Source organism: Microcaecilia unicolor, chromosome 3 (genome assembly GCF_901765095.1).
Source record: "Microcaecilia unicolor chromosome 3, aMicUni1.1, whole genome shotgun sequence".
NCBI lineage: Eukaryota > Metazoa > Chordata > Amphibia > Gymnophiona > Siphonopidae > Microcaecilia > Microcaecilia unicolor.
This window is the reverse complement of record NC_044033.1, coordinates 5,161,648-5,183,527: the sequence shown is the minus strand read 5'-3', so window position 1 is coordinate 5,183,527 and position 21,880 is coordinate 5,161,648. Positions and strand designations below refer to the sequence as shown.

Genomic DNA, 21,880 nt, shown 5'->3' with positions numbered 1-21,880 from the left:
GCGATCTGGAACGCACTGAAGGCTTTCAGAGATCGGCTGTCCTGCCAGATTATCCAAATTCGGACAGACAATCAGGTTGCAATGTATTACACCAACAAGCAGGGGGGCACCGGATCTCGCCCCTTGTGTCAGGAAGCCGTCGGGATGTGGCGTTGGGCTTGCCAGTTCGGCATGCTCCTCCAAGCCACATACCTGGCAGGCGTAAACAACAGTCTGGCCGACAGACTGAGCAGAGTCATGCAACCGCACGAGTGGTCGCTTCATTCCAGAGTGGTACGCAAGATCTTCCGAGAGTGGGGCACCCCCTCGGTGGACCTTTTCGCCTCTCAGGCCAACCACAAGCTGCCTCTGTTCTGTTCCAGACTACAGGCACACGGCAGGCTAGCGTCGGATGCCTTTCTCCTCCATTGGGGGACCGGCCTCCTGTATGCTTATCCTCCCATACCTTTGGTGGGGAAGACCTTACTGAAGCTCAAGCAAGACCGCGGCACCATGATTCTGATAGCGCCCTTTTGGCCCCGTCAGATCTGGTTCCCTCTTCTTCTGGAGTTGTCCTCCGAAGAACCATGGAGATTGGAGTGTTTTCCGACTCTCATTTCGCAGAACGATGGAGCGTTGCTGCACCCCAACCTTCAGTCCCTGGCTCTCACGGCCTGGATGTTGAGGGCGTAGACTTCACTGCGTTGGGTCTGGCTGAGGGTGTCTCCCGTGTCTTGCTTGCCTCTAGGAAGGATTCCACTAAAAAGAGTTACTTTTTCAAGTGGAGGAGGTTTGTCGTCTGGTGTGAGAGCAAGGCCCTAGAACCTCGTTCTTGCCCTGCACAGAACCTGCTTGAATACCTTCTGCACTTATCAGAGTCTGGCCTCAAGACCAACTCAGTAAGGAATCACCTTAGTGCGATTAGTGCTTACCATTATCGTGTGGAAGGTAAAGCCATCTCTGGAGAGCCTTTAGTCGTTCGATTCATGAGAGGCTTGCTTTTGTCAAAGCCCCCTATCAAGCCTCCTACAGTGTCATGGGATCTCAACGTCGTCCTCACCCAGCTGATGAAACCTCCTTTTGAGCCACTGAATACCTGCCATCTGAAGTACTTGACCTGGAAGTTCATTTTCTTGGTGGCAGTTACTTCAGCTCGTAGGGTCAGTGAGCTTCAAGCCCTGGTAGCTCATGCTCCATATACAAAATTTCATCACAACAGAGTAGTGCTCCGCACTCACCCAAAGTTCCTGCCGAAGGTGGTGTCGGAGTTCCATCTTAACCAGTCAATTGTCTTCCCAACATTCTTTCCCAGACCGCATACCCGCCCTGCTGAACGTCAGTTGCACACATTGGACTGCAAGAGAGCATTGGCCTTCTATTTGGAGCGGACACAGCCCCACAGACAGTCCGCCCAATTGTTTATTTCTTTCGACCCTAACAGGCTAGGGTTCGCTGTCGGGAAACGCACCATCTCCAATTGGCTAGCAGATTGCATTTCCTTCACTTATGCCCAGGCTGGGCTGACTCTTGAGGGTCATGTCACGGCTCATAGTGTCAGAGCCATGGCAGCGTCGGTGGCCCACTTGAAGTCAGCCACTATTGAAGAGATTTGCAAGGCTGCGACGTGGTCATATGTCCACACATTCACATCACATTACTGCCTCCAGCAGGATACCCGACGCGACAGTCGGTTCGGGCAGTCGGTGCTGCAGAATCTGTTTGGGGTGTAAATCCAACTCCACCCTCCAGGACCCGCATTTATTCTGGTCAGGCTGCACTCTCAGTTAGTTGTTCTTCGTAGGTCAATTTTCTGTTGTATCCTCGCCGTTGCGAGGTTCAATTGACCTGGGTTCTTGTTTTGAGTGAGCCTGAGAGCTAGGGATACCCCAGTCGTGAGAACAAGCAGCCTGCTTGTCCTCGGAGAAAGTGAATGATACATAACTGTAGCAGGTGTTCTCCGAGGACAGCAGGCTGATTGTTCTCACCTACCCTCCCTCCTCCCCTTTGGAGTTGCATTTCATCATTTTTGCTTGTCATTCAACTGGCGGGAACGGTCACGCACGGGCGGGAAGACGGCCGCGCATGCGCGGTGGGCGTGCCCTGCGTGCGGACCGCCCGCGAAGCTTCTTCCGGTTGGTGGGGGCTGCCGCGGACGTCACCCAGTCGTGAGAACAATCAGCCTGCTGTCCTCGGAGAACACCTGCTACAGGTATGTATCATTCACTATATCCAACATAAGACTTTCAAATATACAGGTATTCTCTAACATTTGCCATACCACTTTTAATTCTTCTTATTCAGTTGGTTAAAATGTTTTATCTTAAGCACTGGACTCCAGCAGAAGAAAAATACCCACCCCCTTTGAAGTTACCCTATACTCACAGAGCTCTTGAAAAAGATTTAGTGCTTATGTGTTAGAGTTCCACACAGTTCCACTCCAGCTACAGCACTATGTAGTGCTATAGCTGTATTTTGCTGTGCATGACCAGGTTGGAACTTTGGCACTTTCAGACTCTGCCATTGTGTTAAGAAGCCGCTTCCCTGGCCAAGCTGCTAAGATAATATATGAGAATCTTCGGCTCATGTATTCAATGATGGTAACTATCTGCAATTAAGTTAATGACCTGAAGACCCACTGAAACTGGCCCCTATCAGGATGGGCACTTCACATGGTTGCGTCTTCATGGTTATGGCACTCACAAAGATTTTCCAACCCTGTAGTAGGAGATCCCCTCTACTCTTGCATGGCTATTCCCATTCCTCCTCGCCTCTTATTTTACCCTGATATTAGTGCCTTATCTGATTAATAAAATATAGTTTTTTAAAAATCCCTCACTTTCTGGAGCAGGGAAAAGATATGTCATGCTCCTGCATGAGAATGCACTGTACACTGCACAAATATTTACTACTACTACTATTTAGCACTTCTATAGCGCTACAAGGCGTACTCAGCGCTGTACAAACATAGAAGAAAGACAGTCCCTGCTCAAAGAGCTTACAATCTAATAGACTAATTTAACTAAGAAATGTTACTGTGCAAACAGGGACCATTTGGGAACTTTATGCCATTCCTATTCAATTTACTTGTTAAAAGCCTCTTCATTTTGTACTGTAATACTGCACATGGAATATTGAACATAAAATAGTCATTTTTTGTGTAGCTGGCATCTGTTTTTTTGTTGATGACTCCAGAGAAAAAGGTTTACTTAGCCACATATCTGTTTTGCTGTGCAGAAGTTGACTGTATTTTTGACCAGTAAACTGAATGCATGTGACCAGGACATGTTTATATAGTGCCTTTTTTTTAAATTTGAAATTATATTTATTGAAGTTTCAAAATTACCAATTAACGATATGCAATGTATATAAGCAGTGAATGGAAGCAAATAACATAAAATGCATTCATATAAAGTAACCCCTCAATGCCAATACCTGAGAGAATGCATAACGACATCTTAATGATTTCCTCCCCCCTCTCCCCCTCCCTCTCTCTCTCTTACTTCCTCAGAACCTTCTCACCTGGATAGGACGCAAAATTAAACTTCTAGATCAGTGATGCCCAAACAGCAACCCAAAATAATTATTTATCGCAAAGTGCCAACAGGGCAATTTAACAGGTGGTGCGTTCCTCCCTCCCCCTCATCCCCCTCCCCCCTGTCCCCCTCCCCCGTCCTCCCTCCACCTGCCTCCAAGTTCCAGGCCCCCCTCCCTCCCTCCCCGTTCCAGGGTCCCCCCTCCGTCCAAATTTTTTAAGTCATCTATCTTACCTTGTCGGGGTTAGGGTGGCAGCAGCGGTAAAAAGCATGCAGGCTGGGCTCGGTGCTTAGTTGTTTTCCCTTCTCTCTCTCTCAGCTCTGGTCCCGCCCTCATTTCCTGTTTCCACAAGGGCGGGACCAGAGCTGAGAGAAAGAGAAAGGAAAACTGAACTAAGCACCGAGCTGAGCTTGCATGCTGCCGCCCTAACCCTGATGAGGTAAAATAGATGACTTTTAAAATTTGGAGGGAGGGGTCCTGGAACTCGAAGAGAGGAGGGAACGAACTTCCGGTGGGTGAGGCGACGGCGCAGGTGCCAACAGAGAGGGCTCTGCGTGCCCTCTCTGGCACGCGTGCCATAGGTTCGCCATCACTGTTCTAGATCATTTATCAAACGAGAGCAAAAGCTTGCAGTTAGTATTCAAAAAAGAGTGTCCACAATCTCAGGAAATAACGTTTAGCTGGTCAACCTCGTGTCTCAACTGAAAGGTGCTCCATGTGCAAAAGTTCATGTAATTAGGATCTCTATTGGGTCACGGTAGGAGGATCAGGCTTAATCCATTTGAAGAAAATACAACGTTTGGCAATTAAGAAAGCTTTACGAAAAAATAAACTAATGAGATGAGAGCCCTCATGAATGCCTGCTACATTATAAGCCTGAAGGCCAGTTTATTCGCTAAAGTTCACTGTGGTAATTACCCATTAAATGTGTCCAGAGTCTCCCAAAATTCCTTTGAGAGGACTGTCCCATATGCAGTGTTTGTAAGATGCCGATTTGCCCCCTCATTTCACACAAGACCCATCTGTTTGGCAGCCCGTCTTTTGATTGCGAGATGAATGAATATACATTCCTAGGAGAAATTTGTAATGAAGCTCCTGCAGCTGCGTGCTTTCCACTAACAGGTGCAAAGCGAAGACTAAGTAGGAATTTGTCAGTATCATGGAAGCCAAAGTCTGTAATCCAAAGAGCCGGTATCCAATGTAGAGGATGCAGCGTTCATGGAATTATCAGGGCCAAGAGTCATCATACTGAGATTCCGTGAAAGCTTCTGGATGCTGCTTCACTACAGAGTCTGCATAATGTTGCAATTGGAGGTGTCTGTACTATTCTGTGTGCGGTAGGTCATAAGTTCTTTGAATTTGATTGGATGTGGGACCATTCTTATCGACAACATCCCTTAACATGGTGATGCCCACATGTTGCCAATAGATGAAATCATCACCACACAGCCCAGGCTCAAAATCTGCATTACCCTTAATCGGGAGGTATTTCAAACAACTGACAGGGAGGCAAAAATGTTGTCTAAATCATCTCCATGCCCAGCAAAGAGGACAAATCACTGTATTTTTCTGTAGTCAGTTTTCGTGCCTGAGATTAAACAGTGTAATTGAAGGATAGGTCTGATGATATTGTCTTTTCAAAAACCATGTCACAAAACACTGATGTGTAAAAAATCCAATCTCTGACAAATCTCATATTACCAGCAACATTATACATTGGAATATCTGATAAGCCCATTCCTTCCTCCCTAATAGCTGTAGTTGTTGCAAAGAGGCCCTAGGATGTTTGTTACCCCATAGGAAACGATGGCTCATCTGATTCCAGCGTCTCCTATCCTGGACCCTTAAGATAATGGGCAAATTTTACAAAATAGTAATTTTTTTTTTTTGTTACATTTGTACCCCGCGCTTTCCCACTCATGGCAGGCTCAATGCGGCAGGCAATGGAGGGTTAAGTGACTTGCCCAGAGTCACAAGGAGCTGCCTGTGCCGGGAATCGAACTCAGTTCCTCAGTTCCCCAGGACCAAAGTCCACCACCCTAACCACTAGGCCACTCCTCCACTCATTTTTAGCAAATGGATTTTACCCCACAGTGAAACCGGGAAGGGTTGCCCAGCTGTCACAAAGCCGCACAGTTTCTAATAAGAGGAGCTATATTTAAATCACTTAGTATATGGAAATCTCGTGGTATCATCAACCCCAGGTACCATATGGATGTCTCGGCCCACCACAGCGGAAATAGTTCATGCCAGTGTGCTGAAAGATCCCCAGGCAACCCCAGAGCCTCCGATCTGTCCATATTAGTCCACAAACCTGAGGCTGGTCCAAATTCCAGCAAAATTTCAAGGGTGTGGGGTAAGGAGGTCTGTAGCTCTACCAATGCCATAAATAAATCATCTGCAAACATTGTTAGTTTAAATCCCATCGGTCCTACAGGTATACCCTTGATGGGTATCGTCCATCAGAAGTTTCAATGCTAGAGATTCCATGCATAAAATGAACAGGATAGGGGACAGAGGATGTCCCTGTCAAGCGCCTTGTTGAATATCAAAAATCGGGGCCCAAGGTGCATTGTACAGTAAGCAAATCATGTCTGCTATGGGACCGTGATACCAAAATGGTTAAGAACTTCCCAGAGATAGGGCTAGGAAACATGATCAAAAGCTTTCTGTAAATCAAAGTTTATGAAAAGAACAGCCACCTCGTGTTGGTTGATATAAGTAAGTGCCATAAGAATCTTGCATATAGTACCTCCTGCATTTTTACCCTGGACGAACCCAACCTGATGGGAAGCGACCACATCGTGTACAATTGCACTAAGCCTGTTAGCCAACACTTTTGTATAAATCTTAGAATCAGCATTCAATAATGAAATCGGCCTATATGAGCCTGTGCTAAGTGGATCACATCCCGGTTTCAGGAGGGGAACCACCACTGCTCCCTGCAATGTGTGTGGAAGTCTCCCACGTTCCAAGACCTCATTGTAACTGCAAGCAAAGTGCTCAATAGTGGGAGGTTCATTAGCTTAAAACATTTGAATGGAAGACCATCCTAACCTAGTGTTTTATGCACAGGGGCTGTCCGGATAGCATATTGAATCTCCTCCACGGGCAGTGACTCGTTCAAGATAACCACGGTCTTCTCTGGAAATGGGAGAGCATCTAGGAATTGGAGGTCCCCGGGGTCAGGATCATGGGATGCTGTGTAGAGAGTGCAATGGAAATTGTGGAAAAAAATTGGTTTATTCTTGTAAGCTTTGCACCCACTGTATCCCGCAGACAAGGCACAAAACGGGGATCTGCCTGCGTTCTGACAAACAACTACTCGTGCAATTCCCATATCGAAAGAAACAATGTCGTCCGTAATGCACTGAATTAAAGGTACGCTGATGAATTAAAGTATTGAGCTTCATTTGTATTTGTTGGTATTGTGTTCTATTTTCAACAGTCAGATCATGTGCTAAAACTCCCTGTGCTTGCCGTAATTGCTCTTGCAACTGTAAGATTTGGTGATTCAAATGCCTAGCCCGAAAGGCCACGTACGAAATGATATCTCTGCATAATACTGCCGTGCCTGTTTCCCAGAAAAGGCCGGGGGTATCTTGGTGTCCTGCATTCTGACAATATTCCTCCCATTTTTTTTGAGAATCTAAGCTGAAAATCTGTATCCCACACCAGATAGGCCGGCATACGCCACAACGGACAGGTTTCCCAGCGTGGGAAGGTGAACCATTCCCTTTAAATCTCCCCTCCCTCCCAACAAGAACCATAAAACAAAATTAGTATTTTGTGTGCTACCCCCCCCCCCCCCTTTAAATTGAAACTGTGTAACCATCGAGTCTCACACAGAAAATAATGCAGGATAATGAAGCAACAATAGTGTCTTATTTTGTGAAGCACCCCCAGACTCAGTGGCTTGGCGCTTCAACCAGTTGCTTTTTGTGGCGACTCCAACCAGTTGTGGCTGCATGAGGCAGGTTCCGACAGTTTCCACAGTCTGGCTCTCTGTAGATGTGCTTCCTGCAAAGCTTTTACCTTATGGGGCTTGCCCTGAACCATAAGTGTGAGCCCAAAAGGAAAAATCTAGCAATAGTGAATGTGTTCTTGCTGCAGAAGTTGCATGATGGGGCGAAGCTCCTGTCTTTTTTGCAGCGTAAGCAGAGAAAGATCTTGAAATAACATGATTTCAGTGTTATATGATCTGTCCCATCTTCCGTTCCAGAGTGAATATTTTCTCTCTTAACTGAAAGAGTGAAAACAGGCAATAATGTTTCGCGGTTTATTGTTTGGTGCTCCCAACACAATGTTGTGCTCGCTCAAGCTCAATGTCCTCCTCTTTAGAGAGATTATGTTCAGGTGAGGTCAGCAATATCTGATTAACTAACTTAATCGCTTGCACTGTAGAAATATAGTCCTTCCTTCTAGTGGATTTAGGAAATCCACGAAATCTTATGTTTGCGCATCGAGCTCGGTTCTCTAAATCATCAAGTTTTTCAGTAAGTTCAGCAAGTTGCCCAGTGGTCAAGTCCTGGCGAATATTGCTGTGAAGCGTCCACGTGGCCATCTAGTTGTTATTCCACTTCCTCTATGCGTGTCCTTGAGGCCTGTATAAGTGTTTTCAATTCACCCAAGTGAGCCGCAGTGTCCGCCTGTAGTGCCAGCTTTAATTCACGCAGTAATTGCTTCAAATCATTGTAAATTTTGTCAGCGGGGCCTGTGAGATTCCATCCTCCCCGGCTGACTCCACTGGGGAGGATGGCTGATCAACATCTTCAGCTAAAGGCGTGAAACAGGCTCCACAAGTAGGCTGCTGTGGTCTTCCTGCGGCTGTGCAGCAAAGTATTGCTTGATTTCACTGGGGCAGTGGCGCACTGTCTCCAACTCCAGAATCTGGACTTCAGCGATAAAGCGAAAAGATCTCCACTATGTTGGGAGTGCAGATTGTGCGGAATGCACAGATTACTCAAATAAGGTAGGGAAAGCACATGGAGCTTCAGGTTTAAGCCACCATCTCGATGATGACATCACCAGAAGTCCTCTATAGTGAGTTTAATGTGCTATCTCGTTGGTGATGAAAGGCTTGAGTACAGAAGAAGACTGATCTGCTTGCTGTTTTCTTCTCTCTAATTCCTCAGTTGCTGTATTGGGGTATTTATTTTTGAAGTGTGCTCCAAGCAGGAGGAACTGTAGATTTAAGAGCCAAAAAAATTTATATATATTTTTTTTTGTCATTGGGATCTTGTTAGGTACTTGTGACCTGGATTGACCACTATTGGAAACAGGATGCTGGTCTTGATGAGATCTTCAGTCTGTCCCAGTATGGCTATGCTTAAGTTATGTTATACCTGTGAAGTATCTTTTATGAGGTGAATTTTCAAGTGATTTCTTTGGATCAAATTGTTCTGTGTGCGGTTAAGTCCACATGTCATTGCACAACACATATACTAGGAGTGGATGAGTAGCCTAATAGTGCAGTGGGCTGAGAACCAAAGGAATCTCCCTTACCCTTTCTCTCCAAATTGAACTTCTGTTTTCTAGGTTCAAATCTGCCCTAAAAACACATTAATTTACCCATAGTTATAGTTGAGACTGGTATTTGTTTCGTGCCTGTTTTTTTGAGTTGTGGGGATGGGGGCCCTCTGCCTATATGAGGATCTATACTTTTTAATCGTTTCTTTTTATGACATTGTAGTTCCTCTATAGTCTTATTGATTTAATGTTATGTTTAATTTATAAACTGCCTAGATTGCATTCCTGAGAGGTGGTATATCAAGTGAATAATAAACTTGGAAATGGAGTTCAATTTCCATTGCAACTTCTTGTGGTCCTGGGCAGGTCACTTAACCCTTCATTGCTCCAGGTACAAAACTAGAGTGTGAGCCTATTAGGGACAAGAGTACCTTAATGTAATCATATAAACCGTTTTGATTGTACTACAGAAAGGCAGTATATAAAAGAATCTAATAATAATTCTTTATAATCACATTAAAAGGCAGTGCTGTAGCGAGGGCGGCTGACACCCGGGGCGGGTCGCCGCTGCGCACCCCCCCCCCCCACCCCGGGTGCAGCATGGCGCCCCCCCCCCTTCTGCGCGCACCCTCCCCCCCCCCCCCCCCCAGAGCGCATTCTTACTTGAATTAGGAAGCGAGGGGTGGGCGAGAGGGCCGATCCGCCTCCGAGTGCACGTCGTTGGGAGCTGCGTCGGCTCCGCTGGTTCCCTGTTCTCTCTGCCCCGGAACAAGAAGTAACCTGTTTCGGGGCAGAGGGAGCAGGGAACCAGCGGAGCCGACACCCCCCCCCCCCCCCCCAGCGGCATGCACCCGGGGCGGACTGCCCCACCGCCCCCCCCCTTCCTACGCCACTGTTAAGAGGTGGAAGGAAAAGTAGACGTATCATTTATCATTTATTCATTTACTAGACCGTCACTTATTACAAAAGTAAGTCAGAAAGGTTTACAATGTAATAACATTAAAATATAATGTTAAAATACTATAAAACATACTCTGAAATCCATTTATGATAGGAAAGCAGAGCAAACCAGACAGTTAAACAATTCATACGAATTACTTAAGCTATAATCATAATCATAAAAACATTTAATAAAATCTTCAAATCTTTTCAAGTACTTTCCAGCAAAATTCTACCTGTAGGAAGCCTGTGCTGGGGACCCACATGATGTTTGTGCCTGTGCTACATTTCAGGGTGAAGTACTTATGTGGGGTTTTTTTTTTAATTCTGAGGCTTGGTGGAGAGAATGCCAGCCTGTTCCATTGTAGACAGTTTGCCCCATATGTTAATAACATATAGTACGGTAAGTTCCTCACACAGAGGCAGGGAGTCATCTGATGGGCTGGTACACTTGCAGAATGAAGTGAGGTCTACAAGAAAATTGGCAGGTTGTTGCAACTGTTGTCTAGGAAGGGAAAACTAGCAATATCTAGTAATATCTAGTTTATAAAGGCCTCATTTACTTATACGGCGATGACTTCCTGCTAGAAGAAGTGAATTCGGTTGAGTGAGTTATGGTGCTTCATGAACCAGTAGTTCTTTCCGACCAAGCTGATGTTTCTAGAGTAAGAATCTGAATGCTGCATAGGCATTGTTTTTTGTATGAATGGGCATAGAGTATGCTACTTTACCTGCTCAAAATATTGGAAAATTGGTGACAAGTCATTTTTCATAATCTGGTTTTCTTCCAGTCAGTTACTATTGATAATGCAACTGCAAGTCACCTCTCTTTTGTTCTCTAGAAGTTTACAGCAACCATGTCAACACCTGTCAAGAAAGCCTCTCAGAAAACTGGTCTTCGGTTGCGGAACTTGTTAAAACTTCCAAAGGCCCATAAATGGTGTATATATGAATGGTTCTATTCAAATATAGACAAGTAAGTGTTCTGAATTCTTGAACTTTGATTGTTTTAACATAGTGTATGTATGTATACAGTTGTGTACAAAAATGTAGGAATTGCTGGTCGAATTGTATCGATAGTGAATCCTGAAGTGACATAACTTCTACATGGTACAAAATTTAACCACATCTTTCTGTAATACGTAATTATGTTTATTTGAAGATTTTTACTAATTCAGAATAAGAAAACAGAATATGGCAGGTGGAAAAGCGTTTGGACGCCCTTTGGCAGAAATAACAGCTTCCACATGTCTTTTGAAACCAGCTCAGTCCTTTTCTGTTCTTCCTTTTGGAATTTTTTTCCACTCTTCTTTGCAGAACTCTTCTAGTTCAGAAATATTCTTGAGTGTCCTTACGGGCATTGTATGTTTTAGATCTCCCTAAAGATTTTTCAATAATGTTCTAGTCTGGGAACTGTGAAGACCTTTCCTTCCTGTAAAGTAAAGGTCGGTAAGTCTGACTTCTGTAGTAAGTAAATTTAAAAAGCCTTTAAAACGGAAAAGAGTGAAGTTTCTGGAATCCAGTAACTTGTAGGACCCAAGGCAGCATGGTTTTACTAGAGTCAGGTCTTGTCAGACAAATCTGGTTAATTTCCTTGACTGGATGACCAGAAAGTTGGACTAAAGGAGAATACTAGATGTGGCGTATTTAGATTTCTCAGAGGACAAGCAGGCCATTAATTCTCACAACTAGGTAATGCGGCACCGCATTGCCCGGTCCCGAGCTTATAACAAGCTTTACAGAGCTTTGTGGAGAGCAAGACAGGCTCCACTGTGTATGCACGAGTGCCTTCTCACCCGTCGCAAGGGCGCAGTTAGAGCAGTTGTTTTTCTACAGCGGTTAGGAGAAGACTTTGTGTTTCTCTTCACTCCTGGTTTGGAAGAGCTTCTTTTCTGGTGCCTTTTTGGCTTCTTTTTTGCGATTTTTCGCTGTGCCTTCTCAGGCCTTTGTCCCCTCTTCTTCCCGTGTATTTTAGTTCTTTTTGACTGTTTTTAGTTTCCTTTATTTTCCATGACTTAGGCTGCGTTTAGGCCGTGTCTCTGGTCTTTCCTGTGATTTTTTTTGTTTTTTTTTTTGTGGTGCCTTACCTCTTTTTTTTTCAGGCACCATCATGTCCTTTGACTTGGTTTTGGAAGTTTTTCCTTCCATGTCCACTAAAGCTCCAGTGGCTTTTAAGCACTGTTCTTAGTGCAATCGGACGATCTATGGCAAAGACACCCATTCCTTATTGTCTGCTCCAGACCATTCCCAACGAGTGGGTAATATGCACACCTACCAGCAGAGAGAGACTGAGAACTATTGAGTAGTGACACCTATATAAGGGACTGTGCAACCCTGACCTGCTCAGTGCTTCTCAGTCTCCCAGCAGAGGTAGGTGAATCTTTGCAGCCCTGCTCTTCTTTGGTTGGGTATGTCTGTTTGACCCAGTTGGGGGGGTGGGGAAGGGGAATCATCAGAATCGTTCTTCGGGGGTGTCCTGAGCCAAAAAACAAAAAGCCAATACAGAACACGGAACTTAATCGACTTTTAAAGAGAGGTCTCTATTTGCTCTCAGGCTTTGCGCCCCTGCACCTTTTGGGGGGGGGGGGGGGGGTTGTATACTCCAGTTTCCGTGTCCATTCCCACCCAGCTCTCCATTCTGGAGTGGAGTGCCTTGGCTTTCTCCCCCGCTTGCCTGGGAGGATTTCCTTGAGGCAGGCCCATAGTTGGAAGAGAGCACCGCTACTTTGAAGAAAAAAAAAGTAACAGAATAAGGCACAGGGTGCCAGTTGCAGGGGTGTTTTTGTGGTGTTGGGAAGCTGGTAGTTGGACACCACAGTGTGAGTGCAGCAAGACCTCTCAGGCAGAGAGGTTCCGCTCGCCAGATGGTCTCCTTGCACAGCGGTTTGTGTCACGTGTGCGAGGAGACACCTGGAGGGCAGCACAGACACTGAATTGGGTGTCTCTGGAGCTGGGGGTGCCAGAAAGGCCCCCCCACCCCGGAAGAGTGAGGAGAATGCGCTTCTGACATGGGGCACATCAGATGCTGTTTTGGCAGGAACATCTGTCTTCTTGGGACAGAGTACTACAGGCCTTGATTCAGGAGAGGGGCCACCGGTTCTCATGAGGCAGGATACCTCCGCGGTCTCCTCTGTTTTCCCCCAGATTTGTACTCTTGCTGCACCATGCTTATTGCCTAAAAAGACTGCTTAAAAGATAGAAAACAGAGAGTAGGGTTAAATGGTTAGTATTCTCAATGGGAAGGGTAGATAGTGGGGTTCCCCAGGGGTCTGTGCTGGAACCGCTTTCTTTTAACATATTTATAAATGACCTAGAGATGGGAGTAACTAGTGAGGTAATTTAAATTTGCTGACGACACAAAGTTATTCAAAGTTGTTAAATCGCAAGAGGATTGTGAAAAATTACAAGAGGGTCTTACAAGACTGGGCATCAATGACGGATGACATTTAATGTGAGCAAGTGCAAAGTGATGTATGTGGGAAAGAGGAACCCGAATTATAGTTATGTAATGCAAGGGTCCACATTAGGAGTCACCGACCGGGAAAGGGATCTAGGCGTCATTGTCGATGATGTGTTGAAACCCTCTGCTCAGTGTGCGGAGGGTAAGAAAACAAATAGAATGTTAGGTAATAGTAGGAAAAGAATAGAAAACAAAAATGAGGACATTATAATGTCTTTGTATCAGTCCATGGTGTGACCGCACTTCGAATGTTGTTTTTAATTCTGATCACCGCATCTCAAAAAAGATATAGTAGAATTAGAAAAGGTACAGAGAAGGGCGATGAAAATGATAAAGGGGGTGGGACGACTTCCTTATGAGGAAAGGCTAAAGTGGCTAGGGCTCTTCAGCTGGGAGAAAAGACAGCTGAGGGGAAGATATGATAGAGGTCTATAAAATAATGAGTGGAGTGGAACGGGTAGTCGTGAATCGCTTGTTTACTCTTTCCAAAAATGCTAAGATTAGGAGGCACACGATGAAGCTACAAAGTAGTACATTTAAAACGAATCCGAGAAAATATTTCTTTTCTCAACTTGTAATTAACCTCTGGAATTTGTTGCCAGAAAATGTGATAAAAGCAGTTAGGTTATCTTAGTTTAAAAAAAAGGTTTTGATGGCTTCCTAAAATAGAAGTCCATAAGCCATTATTAAAATGGACTTGGTGAAAATCCACTGCTTATTTAAGCAGCATAAAATGTATTGTACTGTTTTGGGATCTTGCCAGGTACTTGTAATCTGGATTGGCCACTGTTGGAAATAGGATGCTGGGCTTAATGGACTTTTGGTCTGTCCCAGTATAGCAATACTTATGTACTTATGTAGATGTACATAACACAGCATAACCAATGATCGTACAATATACAATCTTCATTCCCCTCGACCCTCATGGTACCTAATACACACCTACATCATTAGACCACAATATAAGCTTGTATTTGTTATCTACCGACTTGGCGAACGCCATTACGGTACTATGTAAGTCACATTGAGCCTGCAAAATAGGTGGGAAAATGTGGGGTATAAATGTAACAAAAAAGATGTCATCAGAGTGTCTCCAGAGCTTGTTCATTCTCTGGTCTGGTGGACCATTTGATCCATTTTGACCCTGGGACTACCATTCCAAATTCCTCAGCCTCAAATGGTACTGATGATAGATGCATCTCTCATCGGTTGGGGAGCTCGTGTAGAATGGCTTCAAACTCAGGAAGCCTGGTCCCTCCAGGAAATAGGTCTTCAGATCAGTCTTCCAGAGCTCCAGGTGATCTGGAACACTCTATAGGCTTTGAGATGTCTGTCTAACCAAATTGTGCTCATTGAAACAGACAACCAAGTTCCAATGTATTACACCAACAAGCAGGGACGCACTGGATCACGTCCTCTGTATCAGGAGGCCGTCCGGATGTGGCATTGGGCTCGCCAGCATGGCATGTTCCTTCTGGCCACTTATCTGGCAGGCAAAAATAGTCTGGCCATCAGGCTGAGTAGGGTTATGCAACCGCACGAGTCGTCTCTCAACATAGACGTTGCCCACAAGATCTTCCGAGTGTGTGGCACACCCTCGGTGGCTCTCTTTGCCACTCAACTGAATCGCAAAGTCCCTCAGTTGTGCTTCAGGCTCACGAGACTAGTGTCTGATACCTTCCTCCTGCATTGGGGTACAGGTCTTTTGTACCTGTATTCTCCCATTCCTCTTATGGGAAAGACTTTGCTGAAACTCAAGCAAGACCATGATCTTGATCGCATCTTACTGGCCATGGCATATCTGGTTCCCTCTTCTAGAATTATCTTCCAAACAACCATGGAGGTTGGAATCTTTTCTGACCCTGATCACACAGAATGAGGGATCTCTTCTGCATCCCAGCCTTCAGTCTCTTGCCCTCGCACGGATGTTGAAAGTCTAAAATTTGCTTCTTTGGGTCTGTCAGAGGATGTCTTCTCGGTCTAGCTGACTTCCAGGTAAGATTCCACTGAGGTGTTATTTTTTCAAATGGAGGAGGTTTGCCGTCTGGTGTGAGGGCAAGGCCCTAGATCCTGTTCCTGTTCCTGCCCTACACAGACCCTTCTTGAATACCTTCTACACCTCCCTGAGTCTGGTCTCAAGACCAACTCCTTAAGGGTTCACTTCGGTGCAATTAGTGCTTATCATAGAAACACAGAACATGATGGCAGATAAGGGCCAAATGGCCCATCTAGTCTGCTTATCCTCAGTAATCACTAGCTCTTCCTTTCCTAAGGGATCCCTCATGCCTGTCCCACGCTTTCTTAAATTCTGAAACAGTCCTTTTCTCCACGACCTCCACAGGGAGGCCATTCCACGCATCCACCACTCTTTCGGTGCAACAGTATTTTCTTAGATTCCTCCTAAGTCTATTTTCTCTTTTCATCGTATGCCCCCTCATTCCAGAGTTCTCCTTCATTTGAAAAAGGCTCGCCTCCTGTATATTGTCGCCACTGAGGTATTTAAACATCTCTCATATATCCCCTCTCGCCTCTCTTCAGCGTATACATGTTCCTAAGCCTGTCCCTGTATGTTTTATGACAAGACTGCTTACTAGTTTTGTAGCTGCCTTCTGGACCGACTCCATCCTGTTTTTCTTTCCATAGGTGCGGTATCCAGAATTGCACGCAGTATGGGGCCTCACCAGAAACTTATACGAGCATTTTGCCTCTTTTTTTTTTTTTTTCCTGCTGGTCATCCCTCCTTCTTATGCACCCGAGCATCTTTCTGGCTTTGACCGTCAAGTTTTCTACCTGTTTGGCTACCTTAAGGTCATCAGACACAATCACCCACAAGTCCCGTTCTTCTTTCGTCCACAGAAACACTTCACCCCCTATACTGTACCTTGGATTCTTGTAACCCTAGTGCATCATCCTGCGTTTCTTAGCATTAAATCTTAGTTGCCAATTATCGGACCATTCTTCAAGCTTCATCATTGTGTAGAGGGTAAGCCCAAATCTGGACAGCCTCTAGTTCGCTTCATGAGAGGCTTGCTTTTGTCAAAACCCTCTGTCAAACCTCCGCCTGTGTCATGGGACCTCAAAAACTGTAATTGAATTCAAGAAAGCCCTTCCTCTCTAGGGGAGAGGAAGAGCTAGTAGAATTCATGAATAGGCAGACTGGATAGGCCATATGGCAGAGCTACTCAATTCTGGTCCTCGAGGTCCACAGGCGGGCCAAGTTTTCAGGATATCCACAATGAATATACATGAGAGAGATTTGAATAACATGGAAGCAGTGCATGCAAATCTCTCTCATGCATATTCATTGCCGATACCCTGAAAACCTGGCCTGCCTGTGGAACTCAAGGACCACAACTGAGTAGCCCTGCCATATGGTCTTCATCTGCCTTCATTTTTCTATGTTTCTATGTTAGTGGCTGACTTTTGAGACACATTTTTGATCAATATCTCGCTAAAATATCCATCCTCTTTATCAGCTCAGTTTTCTCACTGATTGTAGTTCATTAGTTTCTAGGATATGTCAATATTTAGTTGGAAATAATCACAAAATATCCAGGTCAGGAAGAGGTAAACCAGCCATCACAAATACTTCCCTTATTTATACATTTGAGGGTCCACAGTGTTCTACTGTGGACCTGTATTAACTACTCCAATGTTGGCTAAACCAATCGGCAGGTTGTTTGCAGTATTTTATGCACAATGTGCTGCCTGCTGCTGCTTATTTCTATAGAGCTACTAGATATATGCATTGCCATATACATTTCTTAGCAATGATTGACAGTTGAAATTGCAAGTTGAAAGCATTCAGAGATTTTTGTTGTTGTATTTAGCCTTCCTCTGCTTTGTAAAAGTGATTTGCCCTTTTTCAAATGCTTGGAGAAGCCCATAGTTGTGGTAAATAGACAGAATGACAATTGCAACCTTAGAGGTTAAAAGGGTCAGCATACTTATAATGTGGAATTATCTTCTCTTGACTAATTTAAGGCCTAATGAGTTGGCCAAGTTTGTAAGCCTTACTAACAATTAATAATGAATCAACTGGAAGGGGGTCCAAACTTTTGCACTTTGCTATATTCATATTTTCTTATTTTGAATATATGTAAAAAAAAATCAGTTATGTATTAAAAATTGCAGAAGGATGTCATGTTTTGACTTTGTACCTTCCTGCGGTTGTCTGAGCCTCTGTTCACTTGTGGACTCTTCAAAACATAAAATACATGTCAAAATTATCACACATCTGTATGTGTGTGTTTATAGATACAGTGGGGGAAATAAGTATTTGATCCCTTGCTGATTTTGTAAGTTTGCCCACTGACAAAGACATGAGCAGCCCATAATTGAAGGGTAGGTTATTGGTAACAGTGAGAGATAGCACATCACAAATTAAATCCGGAAAATCACATTGTGGAAAGTATATGAATTTATTTGCATTCTGCAGAGGGAAATAAGTATTTGATCCCCCACCAACCAGTAAGAGATCTGGCCCCTACAGACCAGGTAGATGCTCCAAATCAACTCGTTACCTGCATGACAGACAGCTGTCGGCAATGGTCACCTGTATGAAAGACACCTGTCCACAGACTCAGTGAATCAGTCAGACTCTAACCTCTACAAAATGGCCAAGAGCAAGGAGCTGTCTAAGGATGTCAGGGACAAGATCATACACCTGCACAAGGCTGGAATGGGCTACAAAACCATCAGTAAGATGCTGGGCGAGAAGGAGACAACTGTTGGTGCCATAGTAAGAAAATGGAAGAAGTACAAATGACTGTCAATCGACAAAGATCTGGGGCTCCACGCAAAATCTCACCTCGTGGGGTATCCTTGATCATGAGGAAGGTTAGAAATCAGCCTACAACTACAAGGGGGGAACTTGTCAATGATCTCAAGGCAGCTGGGACCACTGTCACCACGAAAACCATTGGTAACACATTACGACATAACGGATTGCAATCCTGCAGTGCCCGCAAGGTCCCCCTGCTCCGGAAGGCACATGTGACGGCCCGTCTGAAGTTTGCCAGTGAACACCTGGATGATGCCGAGAGTGATTGGGAGAAGGTGCTGTGGTCAGATGAGACAAAAATTGAGCTCTTTGGCATGAACTCAACTCGCCGTGTTTGGAGGAAGAGAAATGCTGCCTATGACCCAAAGAACACCGTCCCCACTGTCAAGCATGGAGGTGGAAATGTTATGTTTTGGGGGTGTTTCTCTGCTAAGGGCACAGGACTACTTCACCGCATCAATGGGAGAATGGATGGGGCCATGTACCGTACAATTCTGAGTGACAACCTCCTTCCCTCCGCCAGGGCCTTAAAAATGGGTCGTGGCTGGGTCTTCCAGCACGACAATGACCCAAAACATACAGCCAAGGCAACAAAGGAGTGGCTCAGGAAGAAGCACATTAGGGTCATGGAGTGGCCTAGCCAGTCACCAGACCTTAATCCCATTGAAAACTTATGGAGGGAGCTGAAGATGCCAGTTGCCAAGCGACAGCCCAGAACTCTTAATGATTTAGAGATGATCTGCAAAGAGGAGTGGACCAAAATTCCTCCTGACATGTGTGCAAACCTCATCATCAACTACAGAAGACGTCTGACCGCTGTGCTTGCCAACAAGGGTTTTGCCACCAAGTATTAGGTCTTGTTTGCCAGAGGGATTAAATACTTATTTCCCTCTGCAGAATGCAAATAAATTCATATACTTTCCACAATGTGATTTTCCGGATTTAATTTGTGATGTGCTATCTCTCACTGTTACCAATAACCTACCCTTCAATTAACCTACCCTTCCGCACACCTGGACTCCATACCCTTCCTAATAACACCCAACATTCTATTCGCTTTCCTAGCCGCAGCAGCACACTGAGCAGAAGGTTTCAGCGTATCATCGACGACGACACCCAGATCCCTTTCTTGATCCGTAACTCCTAACGCGGAACCTTGCAAGACGTAGCTATAATTCGGGTTCCTCTTACCCACATGCATCACTTTGCACTTGTCAACATTGAACTTCATCTGCCACTTGCACGCCCATTCTCCCAGTCTTGCAAGGTCCTCCTGTAATCGTTCACATTCCTCCTGCGACTTGACGACCCTGAATAATTTTGTGTCATCGGCGAATTTAATTACCTCACTAGTTATTCCCATCTCTAGGTCATTTATAAATACATTAAAAAGCAACGGACCCAGCACAGACCCCTGCGGGACCCCACTAACCAGTTCTTAATCCATAATAATACCCTACCTCCGATTCCATGACTCTGCAATTTCTTCAGGAGTCTTTCGTGCGGCACTTTGTCAAACGCCTTCTGAAAATCCAGATATACAATATCAACCGGCTCCCCATTGTCCACATGTTTGCTTACCCCCTCAAAAAAATGCATTAGATTGGTGAGGCAAGACTTCCCTTCACTAAATCCGTGCTGACTTTGTCTCATCAGTCCATGTTTTTGTATATGCTCTGCAATTTTATTCTTAATAATAGCCTCCACCATCTTGCCCGGCACCGACGTCAGACTCACCGGTCTATAATTTCCCGGATCTCCTCTGGAACCCTTCTTAAAAATCGGAGTAACATTGGCTACCCTCCAGTCTTCCGGTACTACACTCGATTTTAGGGACAGATTGCATATTTCTAACAGTAGCTCCGCAAGTTCATTTTTTAGTTCTATTAATACTCTGGGATGAATACCATCAGGTCCCGGTAATTTACTACTCTTCAGCTTGCTGAACTGACCCATTACATCCTCCAAGGTTACAGAGAATTTGTTTAGTTTCTCCGACTCCCCCGCTTCAAATATTCTTTCCGGCACCGGTGTCCCCCCCAAATCCTCCTCGGTGAAGACCGAAGCAAAGAATTCATTTAATTTCTCCGCTACGGCTTTGTCCTCCTTGATCGCCCCTTTAACACCATTTTCGTCCAGCGGCCCAACCGACTCTTTGGCCGGTTTCCTGCTTTTAATGTATCTAAAAAAATTTTTACTATGTATTTTTGCTTCCAACGCTAATTTCTTCTCAAAGTCCTTTTTTGCCCTCCTTATCTCCGCTTTGCATTTGGCTTGGCATTCCTTATGATCTATCCTGTTACTTTCAGTTGGTTCTCTTCTCCACTTTCTGAAGGATTGTTTTTTGGCTCTAATGATTTCCTTTATCTTACTGTTTAGCCACGCCGGCTGACGTTTAGTCTTTTTTCCCTTTTTTCTAATACGTGGAATATATTTGTCCTGAACCTCCAGGATGGTGTTTTTAAACAGCATCCACGCCTGATGCAAGTTTTTTACTCTGCGAGCTGCTCCTTTCAGTCTTTTTTTCACCATTTTTCTCATTTTGTCGTAATCACCTTTTCTATAGTTAAACGCTAGCGTACTTGATTTCCAGAACCTCCCTCCCACATTTTCCTATGTCATTGGTACCCACATGTACTAAAACAACCAGATCCTCCCCAGTACTATCTAAAATCCTATCTAGGTGATGAATGAGATCTGCCACCTTCGCACCAGGCAGGCAAGTGGCCAGGTGATCACTTCCACCAGCTACCCAGCTATCTGTGTGCCTAATTTTATTTATTTTATTTTATTGCATTTGTATCCCACATTTTCCCACCTATTTGCAGGCTCAATGTGGCTTAAAGAGTTTTGTTATGACATAGTAATTCCAGGCTATCAGTTACAATTAGTAAAGTACACAGATTAGGTAAGGGAAGGGAGAAAGAAAGTGTGAGGCAGGTTAGTGTAGAAGGTGGACTTTAATGACTGGGTGAGTTGGTGAGGTAGTTTTGTAGGTTATGGGTTCTCTTTGTAGGCTTTGTTGAAGAGATGTGTCTTCAGAGATTTGCGAAAGTTACAACTACATCAGCTGTCCTAACCCTTCCCGCCTGGGCAGAAGTTCTTGAAGACATATCCTCGGAGTGAGAAGATATTGCATTCCCTGATGGGCAGGCCCTGGCTACAGGAATACATCGTACTTCACTAGGGTGATGCTCTCCTTTTAGGAGACCTCCATCCTCCAAGGTAGCACAGGTGCTGCCAGAATGGAGGGTGGACTTCTCTACAACGTCCCTGTAGGTCTCCTCTATGTACCTCTGTCCCCCTCAGCTCCTTGGTCCTGAATCATTGGGACTTATCCCAATGATTCAGGAACAAAATTGGCTAAGTTTCTGGACTTAAAAGGTGCTTATACTTGCATCCTTATACTTACAGTCCACAGGAAGTATCTTGGATTTCGCATGCAAGCACATCACTTCCATTACCACTTATTGCCGTTTGGCCTCAAGTCAGCTCCTAGGGTTTTCACCAAGTGTCTAGCAATTGTCATAGCATTGTTATGCAGACTGGGAATCCATGTTTTTTCCCTTCCTGAACAGTTGGCTGATGAAGAGCATATTGAAGGACATGTTCAGGAGTCCATGCGGAGAATTACTCAGATGCTGGAGCTATTAGGGTTTGTTTTATTTATTTATTGCACTTGTATCCCACATTTTCCCACCTGTTTGCAGGCTCAA

At 44.8% G+C, this 21,880-nt stretch overlaps 1 protein-coding gene across 6 annotated transcripts in view; it reads left to right on the top strand.

The window, feature by feature from the left end:
* Window positions 1-21,880, top strand: part of LIN9 (lin-9 DREAM MuvB core complex component) — a 239,744-nt gene that overhangs the window by 93,587 nt on the left and 124,277 nt on the right. For all 6 annotated transcript variants that reach the window (XM_030195724.1, XM_030195723.1, XM_030195727.1 and 3 more), the window contains one exon: window positions 10,764-10,897. In XM_030195724.1, coding sequence (XP_030051584.1) covers window positions 10,764-10,897 — 134 coding nt within the window. The remainder of the gene's footprint in view (window positions 1-10,763; window positions 10,898-21,880) is intronic.